This window comes from Monodelphis domestica, chromosome 7 (genome assembly GCF_027887165.1).
Source record: "Monodelphis domestica isolate mMonDom1 chromosome 7, mMonDom1.pri, whole genome shotgun sequence".
Lineage (NCBI taxonomy): Eukaryota > Metazoa > Chordata > Mammalia > Didelphimorphia > Didelphidae > Monodelphis > Monodelphis domestica.
In genome coordinates, this window is record NC_077233.1 from 127,567,438 (window position 1) to 127,579,731 (window position 12,294).

At 35.9% G+C, this 12,294-nt stretch overlaps 1 protein-coding gene across 1 annotated transcript in view; it reads right to left on the bottom strand.

Moving 5' to 3' along the window:
- Positions 1–12,294, bottom strand: part of PDCD1LG2 (programmed cell death 1 ligand 2) — a 50,233-nt gene that overhangs the window by 18,277 nt on the left and 19,662 nt on the right. The window contains exons 2-3 of the mRNA XM_007499547.3: positions 3,858–3,927; positions 644–991 (exon numbers count right to left, since the gene is read on the bottom strand). Of these exons, the coding sequence (XP_007499609.1) occupies positions 644–991; positions 3,858–3,927 (418 nt within the window). The remainder of the gene's footprint in view (positions 1–643; positions 992–3,857; positions 3,928–12,294) is intronic.

Genomic DNA, 12,294 nt, shown 5'->3' on the forward strand with positions numbered 1-12,294 from the left:
GGAGATCAGAGTATGGTTTATTTCTTAAGAATGTATTAATGATCCCATATAAGCTTTTTGCCTTATAAGCATTTCTTTTGCTATGAAGGAGGTAAATATCCATCTTAAACCTGTATCTACTATTTTATACATTGACTATCCTTTTCTAGAACAGATTCTTGTAATCCTTTTTAATGGAGACCCTTGACACAAGTTTTGTTGTACATATTATAAGACCAAAGGTTTAAAGCTGGGTGGAATCTTAACAGTCATTTGGTCCAAATTGTTCATTTTGTGGATGAGGAACTGAGATCCAGAGAAGTTAGATGACTTGTCCAACATCACATAGCTAATAAGTGGTAGAAGCAGGATTTTTTCTCAGGCCATCTGGCTCTAAATCCATCATTCTTTCCATGCTAACTCTGGACTTCAGGAAAGGGCCTTAATGAACTAGAAAATACAAAAATAATGTCTACTTCCCTCTCTTTAGGATCCGGCCTCTCCAGGAATAACTGTTTGCTCAAGCCCAGAATTGGAGACCTTTATGCATAAAAAAACTCACACATTCTAGAACGTATTTTTATTCACCCTTTTAGCCTTATGTACTTTCACATACTTTTACATATGATCATGTACTTTCCCACACTCTTATAAGGTAACCAACCTGTTACTTGCAGAGTGACGTACTTATAGTCACCAGCATCCCCATAAAAAATCAGGCAATGATACTGGCCAGCATCCATTATTTGGACATCCTTAATATGAAGTAAGGCCTTCCTCAGGTATAGCTGGTCCTCTATCAATGTCATTCTTCTTCCACTGTGTTCACTGTGAATTTCCGGGTCTTCCTGCTTATTAGGAAAATTCACAATTTTCTTTTTATCCTTTGTCCAAGAGACTCTTAATTTCTCAATGTCCACTTGCCCACCAGTATCAAAATTACATTCCATTGTCACATTGCTACCATAGTCTGCCATATACAGCTCCTTGGGAACAGTCACTGTAAATAAACCTGTAGAGGAAAACAAACAAAACAAAAGCACCCTGGAATTGTCTGCCTACAAAGCCTAATTTTGTCTTAGTTGGGTCAAAAGAGACCAATCTCAGATCACACCTATGGATCACTACAGTGAAAAGAACCCTTGAATAGAAGTCAAGAAACTGTCACTATCTGAATAACCTTAATGTGTGTCAATTTCTATAATCTATAATTCAAGTGTCCCTATAAAATGAAAGATTTGGACTAGATTATCTCTAACTACTCTTCCAAATCTGACAGTTTTTGAGTCTATAATCTGTTTTGAGTCTATAATCTCATTTGGGGCTCTTCTCTGTCTTTTCCATCAGTGACTCTTTTGTCTTATTTCTTGGATACACTGTCACTTCTCTTTCTTATATCCCTAAACATTCCACACCTTGACTAGTACAACTCTTTCCTTTCCAATATAGTCAATCAAAAACTCCCCTTTTCAAACATTGTTTACCTAGCTACCTCTTTTTATTTTTTTTTGGTAGTCAACAAATATTTATTTTTTTTAAAACATCATTTTATTTGGTCATTTACAAACATTATTCATTGGAAACAAAGATCATTTTCTTTTCTTCCCTCCTCCCTCCCCTCCCACCACTTCTCCCATAGCCCATGGCGCGATTCCACTGGGTATCACATGTGTTCTTGATTCAAACTCATTTCCATGTTGTTGATATTTGCATTAGAGTGTTCATTTAGAGTCTCTCCTCAGTCATATCCCCTCCACCCCTGCAGTCAAGCAGTTGCTTTTCATCAGTGTTTTTACTCCCACAGTTTATCCTCTGCTTGTGGATAGTGTTTTTTAGATCCCTGCAGATTGTTCAGGGATTGACAATGCATTGCCACTAATGGAGAAGTACATTACCTTTGGTTGTACCACAATGTATCAGTCTCTGTGTACAATGTTTTCCTGGTTCTGCTCCTTTCACTCTGCATCACTTCCTGGAGGTTGTTCCAGTCTAGCTACCTCTTTTTAACCATCCTGTAGTGGGGATTCCTTCCTAATGATGTTTCATGTCAAATTATAAACTTCTCTATTTCTGTTGAAGGCACTACAATCCCCCCCATCATGCCATTCCATAAACCTCAGCTTCAGCCTTCCATTGTCCCCTTTCCTTTTCTCCCTATAGCCAATCCACTGAAATTTCTATTTATACCATTTCTCACATTTGTCTCCTTGTCTCCATTCACAAGACTACCAATTAGTGCTAGGCTTCATTATCCCTTTCTTAGATGATGGCAATAATTTTCCAACTGATCTCTGCTTTCAAACTCATCCCTTTCTCAGTCATCTCCTATACAATTGCCAAAATAACCTTCCTAAGATACTTCCCCACTTCCCAAATGAAGGAGGAGTAAGAGTGAGGAGACCAGATGAACATCTAGATTGCTAACTTTGCCCTTAGAAGGTGCTCACTAAGTATTTTGATTGAATGAATTGGTGATTGGAAAAATGAAGGCTAAACTTTATTGGAGTGATTAGGGTTCAGTGATAAAACTCCACAGACCCCCCAAACCTTCATTGGCTCACTGTTGCCTTTAAGATAAAATGTAAACTCCTTAAATTGGCATAAAAAGTCCATCAAAGTCTGGCATCATACCTGGAATGCACAACTTCCTAAGACCCAACTCTCAGAATCTTCTTCCTTTAGATTCAGCTAAGATGTTACCTGCTCAGTGAAAGTTACTTAATTTTCTCCATTTGTTAATACTTTCAATTGCCTTATATTTCTTTAAATGTATTCTCTTATATCCTAGTATAACATAACCTTGTTGAGGGCAATGACTGCTAACATTTATATCTTTGTACCAAACTCTATGCTGTAAAACAAGTGTGCAACTATAAGTATCCTTATTTTAGATGTTAGGATAATTACTATTACATATAAATATATTCAAAAAAATTTAAACATCACAAAGTTGTTATCCTGCATTGATATGAATAGCAAACAATTATCATAGTCTATATGTAAGCATATGTGCACATACATGTATTTATATGTGAAAGAGCATCAGTATTCAAGTACGAAACACCTTAGATTCAAATGCCACTGATGATACTTATGCCTGTGGAAGCCTAGATCAGTCACTTCAACTCCCTAAACCATAGTTTTTTCAACTGTATTATAGAAGTAATCATACTTGTACCATCTATCTCACAGGAATGATGTGCAGAAAGCATTTTGCAAACTTTCCAGTGTTAGAGAAATGTCAGGACTGAAATTCTATTGTGCCTATAGATTATTAAATCAGCAAATATTTATAAAACACCTGCTTTAAGCCAAGCACTTTGCCAGGTTATGCTAAGTCTGCCTGTCTCCTTCTACCTTTACCCCTTTCCTTTCCTTTCCTCTCTCTTGAAAATATTTTGTATATATTTTGGATTTATTTGTGTATTTGTTCTTTGTGACTGTAGAACCAACATTCTATCTACTGTATCACTGGGCTGCCTTGCTATTTAAACCCATTAAGGCATTAAAACAAAATGCTCTCCTTTAAATCAAATGTTAGTAAGATATATTAACACTTGAAAATGGAAAAAAAAATAACTTTGAAGGAAAAATTGTGGTAATCTAAATCTGAGGTCCCTGAAGTGGGAAAGGGCAACTCACTACGGAAGTTTTTAGAACTTTTATTGAGTGGGAGAGTCCCTGATTCATTTTCATATTCCTTGATGGTCTACTGAGGCCCCATATGTCCTGGAACAGTAGAAGTGCCACCCAAAAGATCATATCCTTTTGCTCACCCTCATCAATCAAATACATTGGCATCATCTGTGGTTTGAGACTCTTACATGTGTTCCAGTTAAATTAGACAATAAGACATGTTTGATTATTATTATTATTACCTGTTATCAGACGGAGCTTCATTCCCACAATCATAAATGAAAGAAAGAAGTGCATTTTATTTCTGTGTGTCTGAAAGAGAGACAAGCAGAAAAATACCATCAATCTATAGTTTTTCTGCTCTGACTGTGAACCATTGTACATTGTGATTCAATGATTTCCCCAGTTTCAAGAGTGAACAAATGACTCTTAAACAAATCACTTGGGGGAGGCAGAGGGGTGATATGAGAGATTTGTTATTAATTCACTGGGGGAAAGAGTGGAAGAAAGATGATTTTTTTAAAAAATATTTTATTTGATCATTTCCAAGCATTATTCATTAAAGACATAGATCATTTTCTTTTCCTCCCCCCCCCCCCCATAGCCAACGCGTAAATCCACTGGGCATTACATGTTTTCTTGATTTGAACCCATTGCTATGTTGATAATATTTGCATTAGAGTGTTCATTTAGAGTCTCTCCTCTGTCATGTCCCCTCAACCGCTGTACTCAGGCAGTTGCTTTTCCTCGGTGTTTCTACTCCCATAGTTTATCCTTTGCTTATGAATAGTGTTTTTTTTTCTCCTAGATCCCTGCAAATTGTTCAGGGACATTACACCGCCACTAATGGAGAAGTCCATTACGTTCGATTATACCACAGTGTATTAGTCTCTGTGTACAATGTTCTCCTGGTTCTGCTCCTCTCGCTCTGCATCACTTCCTGGAGGTTGTTCCAGTCTCCATGGAACTCCTCCACTTTATTATTTCTTTTAGTACAATATTATTCCATCACCAACATATACCACAATTTGCTCAGCCATTCCCCAATTGATGGGCATCCCCTCGTTTTTCAGTTTTTGACCACCACAAAGAGCGCAGCTATGAATATTTTTGTACAAGTCTTTTTGTCCATTATCTTTTTGGGGTACAGACCCAGCAGTGCTATGGCTGGATCAAAGGGTAGATATTCTTTTGTCGCCCTTTGGGCATAGTTCCAAATTGCCCTCCATAATGGTGGGATCAGTTCACAACTCCACCAGCAATGAATTAATGTCCCTACCTTGCCACATCCCCTCCAGCATTCATTACTTTCCTTTGCTGTTATGTTAGCCAATCTGCTAGGTGTGAGGTTATACCTCAGAGTTGTTTTTATTTGCATCTCTCTGATTATAAGAGATTTAGAACACTTCTTCATGTGCTTATTAATAGTTTTGATTTCTTTATCTGAGAACTGCTTATCCATGTCCCTTGCCCATTTATCAATTGGAGAATGGCTTGATTTTTTTGTACAGTTGATTTAGCTCTTTATAAATTTGAGTAATTAAACCTTTGTCAGAGGTTTCTATGAAGATTTTTTCCCAGTTTGTTGTTTCCCTTCTGATTTTAGTTACATTGGTTTTGTTTGTGCAAAAGCTTTTTAATTTGATGTAGTCAAAATTATTTATTTTACATTTTGTGATTCTTTCTATGTCTTGCTTGGTTTTAAAGTCTTTCCCCTCCCAAAGGTCTGACATGTATACTATTCTGTGTTTACCCAATTTACTTATGGTTTCCTTCTTTATGTTTAAGTCATTCACCGATTTTGAATTTATCTTGGTGTAGGGTGTGAGGTGTTGATCTATTCCTAGTCTCTCCCACATTGTCTTCCAATTTTCCCAACAGTTTTTATCGAATAGTGGATTTTTGTCCCAAAAACTGGGATCTTTGGGTTTATCATATACTGTCTTGCTGAGGTCGCTTTCCCCCAGTCTATTCCACTGATCTTCCTTTCTGTTTCTTAGCCAGTACCAAATTGTTTTGATGACTGCTGCTTTGTAATATAGTTTAAGGTCAGGGACTGCAAGGCCCCCATCATATGTGTTTTTTTTTTCATTATTTCCCTGGATATCCTTGTTCTTCCAAATGAACTTTGTTATGGTTTTTTCTAAATCAGTGAAGAAGTATTTTGGTAGTTCAATGGGTATGGCACTAAATAGATAAATAAGTTTGGGTAGGATGGTCATTTTTATTATATTGGCTCATCCTATCCATGAGCAGTTAATGTTTTTCCAATTGCTCAAGTCTAGTTTTAGTTGTGTGGAGAGTGTTTTGTAGTTGTGTTCATATAGTTCCTGTGTTTGTCTCAGGAGGTAGATTCCTAGGTATTTTATTTTGTATAAGGTGATTTTGAATGGGATTTCTCTTTCTAGTTTTTGCTGCTGAGCTGTGTTGGAGATATATAGAAAAGCTGATGATTTATGTGGGTTTATTTTATATCCTGCAACTTTGCTAAAGTTGTTGATTATTTCAATTAGCTTTTTGGTTGAATCTCTAGGATACTTTAAGTAGACCATCATGTCATCTGCAAAGAGTGATAACTTGGTCTCCTCCTTGCCTATTTTGATGCCTTCAATTTCTTTTTCTTCTCTAATTGCTACTGCTAGTGTTTCTAGTACAATGTCAAATAGTAGAGGTGATAATGGGCATCCTGGTTGGTTTAAGTCTCCCACTAATATGGTTTTACTGTCTATTTCTTCCTTCAATTCTCCTAGTTTCTCCATTAGAAATTTGGGTGCTATATTATTTGGTGCATACATGTTGATTAATGATATTTCCTCATTGTCTAAAGTCCCTTTTAACAAAATATAATTACCTTCCCTATCCCTTTTGATCAGGTCTATTTTTGCTTTGGCTTTATCAGATATCATGATTAATACTCCTGCCTTCTTTCTGTCAGTTGAGGCCCAGAAGGTCTTACTCCATCCTTTAATTCTGACCTTGTGGGTGTCAACCCGCCTCATGTGTGTTTCTTGAAGACAACATATGGTAGGGTTTTGGATTCTAATCCATTCTGCTATTCGTCTATGGGTGAGTTCATCCCATTCATGTTCAAAGTTATGATTGTCATTTGTGGACTCCCTGGCATTTTGATTGCCTTCCCTAATTCTAACCTTTTCTTCTTTGGCTCTACCTTTTAGTCCAGTGATTTACTTTGAATCAGTCCCCCTTGTCCCCTCCCTTGATGTTTCCCTTTTTAGTCCCTCCCTTTTTGTTCCCTTCCCCTCCCCCCTCTCTTTCCCTCCCTTTTTGTTTTCCCTCTCCCCTTCTCCCCCTTGGTTTTCCCTTCTCCCTACCCTTGTTGGGTAAGATAGAATTCAAGATCCCAATGGATCTGGATGTTTTTCCCTCTCAGAGTTGATTTCCCTGAGATTAAGGTTTAAGTAAAAAACCCCTCTCTTCCTCTCCTTCTTATAGGAGTTTTCTTCACCTCCCCTTCCCATGTGAATCTTTGTGTGAGAAAGATTATTCTATTTGGTCTTTCTTTACCCCCTGTTTATACATTACATTTTTCCCACATGTTAGTATACATAGATTGATATAAATGTAGTCCTTATAGAAGAGAGTTTGAGTAAAAGAAGATAACATTTTTCTCCTTTCCCCTTTCCTTAATATTTACCGTTTCAGGTATTCCATGCTCTTTGTTTTTCGATATCGAACTTTCCACAGAGCTCTGGTCTTTTCTTTGCAAAAAGTTGGAAATCTTCTATTTTGTTGAATGCCCATACTTTCCCTTGGAAGTATATAGTCAGTTTTGCTGTGTAGCTGATTCTTGGTTGAAGACCCAGCTCTCTTGCCTTTCTGAAGATCATGTTCCATGCCTTACGATCATTCAGAGTAGAACTTGCAAGGTCTCGTGTGACCCTGATTGGCATTCCTTTATATCTAAATTGTCTTTTTCTGGCTTCTTGTAGGATTTTTTCTTTTGTTTGAGAGCTTTGGAATTTGGCAATTACATTCCTGGGAGTTGTCTTTTGGGGGTTTAGTGTAGAAGGTGTTCTGTGAGCTGTCAGTGGCTGTATTACCCCCTTGTTCTAGAATCTCTGGGAAATTTTCTTTGATTATATCTTGTATCACGATGTCGAGTTTGGTGTTTATTTCTGGCTTTTCTGGAAGTCCAATTATTCTTAAATTATCTCTTCTCCCTCTATTTTCCAGATCTGTCACCTTGTCAGTGAGATATTTTATGTTCTCTTCTAATTTCTTGGTATTTTCGCTTTGCTTTATTAATTCTTGCTCTTTTACACGATCGTTGTCTTCCAGTTGCCTGATTCTGGCCTTTAAAGCCTGGTTTTCCTTTTCACTTTGGTCACACCGGTTTTGTAGATGCGTGAATTTCTTTTGCATTATTTCCCACTTTTCCTCCCAGAAGGCTTCCATCTTTTTGGTCATTTCTGATTCAAATTCTTCCTGGGTTTGTGGTGAGTTTCCATTTCCTTTGGAAGGTTTCGGAGCATTTTCTTGTATATCGTCTTCTATCTCCTCTGTATTTTGTATTTTGGCTCTGTAGAATGTGTCCAAAGTCGCCCCTTTCTTCTTATTTTTCTTGGGATTTTGGGGCTTCTGTGCTTCTGTGGAGTTTGCCATCTCTGAATGGGGAGGATTAGCTTTTCTTATCTCTGTCTGGTGTTCAGAGGCTTTAGTCCTGGGCAGATTGTCGGTTCTATGAGCTTTCCCTGGGTTAAATTGAGTATGCCTTAAGGCAATGACTTTCACTGGAACTGGAATGGAAGGGTGGGACCAGGGGGCCACACTCTCCCCCGGTTCTCTCTGTTTCCCTGCTACTAAGGTGCCCCCTCGACTGGACTGGGTCGGGTTGCTTTCCGGAAGTTGCCTTCAGAATAGCTGGCCATGAGGCTGTCTTGCCTGCCCTGAAGGTTGCTGTTGTTTCAGAGGACCCTGCTCTCTGCGGGGGAAGGGGCCGCAGCTTCCTGGAGCTCCGAGGGCAGTGACTTTCACTGAGACTTGGATAGCAGGATCTAGCTGGTGAGGCTGTCTTGCCCACCCTGAGGGTTTGCTGTTGTTTCAGACGACCCTGCTCTCTGAGGGGGGCGAGGCCACGGCTTCCCAGAGCCTTGGACTCTGCGCTCCTACCCCTTAGGTCTGTGTGATCTCGGGTTCTGGCTTTTGAGGGGGGGCGTACCTTTTGATCCAAGTCCAGGTCCAGGAGGAGGGTTCCCAGGGTCTATGCTGTTGATCGTTTTGAATTTCGGCGCCTTAGGAGCTTATGGTTTGAGATCGGTAGGGAAGGGTTTTCCGGAGATCTGAACTTTAGCTTTCTCTAAGCCGCTATCTTGACCGGAAGGCAAAGAAGATGATTCTTAAGAAGGTTTTCTGATGCAGATGAGAAGCAGCTATTTCCTAGAATCCTTTACTAAAAGTGAAATGATTTGATTCCATTTTGGAAGCATTTATTAAGTACCTTGTGTGGGCAAAGGCAGAGGCAGTATGGTATAGTGAATTTAGGATCAGCCTTAGAGATGGAAATTCTACCTCCAGCACATACTGGTTGTGTGACCTGGGGAAAGTCACACAAATATAAATAATGTGATTCAGTAATCTCTTAGCTCCCTCAAACAATCGCTGAATTACAGAAAGGTTACCAATTTACACCATAGAAGGTAATTCCTTATAACTAATAATATCACACACCAAATTTATAAGTTTCTAAGTTGGATGCTTGAGACAGAAAGATAAAAACAAAAGTTTCTTCCATTAATGTCTAAATTCAGTGGGAGACAAGGAATATAAAAGCTGACTTGAAACTTAACATGAAAAAACAAACTTAAGAGCATTTTTTTATGACTACAGATAGCTTTGATATCTTTATCTGAAAATTCCTGTTCATATCCTTTGACTATCAATTAGAGAATGACATATTTTTATAAAAATTTAACTTGGTTCTTTATATTTTTGAGAAATAAGGCTTTTATTAGAGAAAAGGACTTATTTGTTAAAAAATATTGCTGAAAAATACCCCACCCCCACTCTGCCACCTTCTGCTTTCCTTTTTATCTTGGTCAAATTGATTTTATTTATATAAATCCTTTTTAATTTAATATACTCACAATTATTCATTTTATATCCTATAATGCCTTATTTGCTCATAAATACTTCTGGCAGGTGAATTTTCTATGTTCCCCTAATTTGCTTAAATTATTACCCATTATGTTTAAATCATGTACCCATACTGATCTTATCTTGGCATATGGTGTGAGATGTTGGTGTATTCCCAGTATCTGTCATATTATTTCCCAATTTTCCCAATAGTTTTTGTCAAAGAATGAGTTCTTCTTCAAAAACTATAGATCTTTTGATTTATCAAACGCTAAATTGCTGTGGTTATTTATTCCTAGATATTGTGTACATAATCTACTCCACTGATCCACCACTCTATTTCTTGTTCAGGAACAAATTGTTTTGACAATTACTGCTTTGTAATACAGTTTGAGATCAGGCATTGCTAGGCTATATTCCTTCATTTTTTTTCATTGATTATCTTGATATTCTTGACCTTTTATTCATCCAGCTGAATTTTATTATTTTTTTCTAGCTCTATAAAATAATTTTTGGACAGTTTGATTGGTATGGCACTGAATACGTAGATTAATTTAGTTTAAATGGTCATTTTTATTATATTTGCTCAATTTACCAACGAGGGATTAATCTTTTTCCAATTGTTTAGATCTGTTTTTATTTGTATAAAAAGAGTTTTGTAATTGAGTTCATATATTTCAGCTAAAGTAAAAAAGAGCAGGAGAGGCACTCATTATCTTAGACAAAACTAAAGTAAAAATAGATCTAATTAAAAGAAATAAGTAAGAAATTGTATCTTGCTAAAAGATACTATAGATAATGAAGTAATATCAATATTATATATATATATATATACACTAAATGGTATGAAATCAAGATTTTTAAATGAGACATTAAATGACCTATAGGAGGAAATAATAAAATTATACTAGTGGGAGACCTCAGCTCTCCCTCTTAAAACTAGATAAATATAAACAAAAAAACCCCCCAAAATTAAAAAACAAGAAAGAAATTAGAGGTAAAAGTTAGATATGATAAACCTTTGAAGAAAACTCAATGGGAAAATAAAAGAATGTACTTTTTTCTTAGCACTGCATGGCACCTACATAAAAATTGATTTTATATTAGGTCATTAAAATTTCACACACAAATGCAAAGAAGCAGAATGATTGAGTGTGTCTTTTTCAGATAAAAATTACATTTAATAAAGGGACACAGAATGACAGATTAAAAATTAATTTGAAAATAAATTATCTAATTCTAAAGAATAAGTGGGTCAAACAACAAATCATAGAAATAATCAGTAATTTCATTAAATAGAAAATCTACATTGAAACAACATAATGAAATTTATGGGATATAGCTAAAGCAATACTTAGGGGAAAGACATATCCCTAAACACTTACATCAACAAATTAGAGAAAGAACTGCTCAATGAAGTTAGGAAAAGGACTAATTAAAAATCCTCAACTAAATACCAAACTGGAAATCTTGAAAATTAAAGGCAAAATTTCAAAAATTAAAGAAAACAATTGTACTAATAAAGAAAGTAAAAGTTATTTTTTGAAAAAATAAACAATAAAATAAATATATCACCAATTTGATATTAAAAGGGAAAGAATAAAATCAGATTATCAGTATCAAAAATGCAAAGGGTAAATTCAGCATTGATGAAGAGGAAATTTAAGCAATTATTGGGAATTCTTTTACCCAATAAAGTGCCAATAAATTTGATAATCTAAGTGAAATGGATGAATATTTATAAAAAATATAAACTGTTCACATTAACTGAAGAGGAAATAAAATAATCCTGTCTTAGAAAAAGAAATTGCATGATATGAATGCATTCCCTAAGAAAAAATCCCCAGAGCCACACAAATTCACAAATGTATTCTACCAAACATTTAAAGAACTATTAATTTCAATGTTACATAACTATTTGGGAAATGGGCAAAGAAAGAGTCCTACCAAATTCCTTTTATGACACAAATATGGCAGTGATATCTAAACCAGGAATAGCAAAAACAGGGGAAGAAAACTTTAGACCAATCTCTTTAATGTAAATTGATGCAAAATTTAAAACTAAAATACTAGCAAGGAGATTATAGCAATATATCATAAAGATCATACACTATGACCAGGTCAGATTTACACCAGAAATGTTGGGCTAGTTGGGTATTAGGAAAACTATTAATATAATTGACCATATCAATAATAAAAACAACAGAAATCATATGATTATCTTAATAAAGGCCAAAAAAGCTTTTAAAAAAATACAACACCCATTCTTATTAAAAACAGTAATGTATATAGGAATAAATGGAACTTTCCTTAAAATGATAAATAGTATTTAACTAAAACCATCAGTAAGCTTTATCTGCAGTGGTGATGAGCTTGGAGCCTTCCCAATAATATCAGGAGTGAAACAAGAATGCCCATTATCATCACTTAATATTGTATTAGAAATGCTAGTCATATCAATGAGAGAAGAAAAAACGCAGAAGGGATTAGAATTGCCAATGAAGAAACAAAACTATTATATTTTGCAGATTATGATTGGCTTACTTAAAGAATTCTAGAGAATCAACTAAAAATTTAGTTGAAATA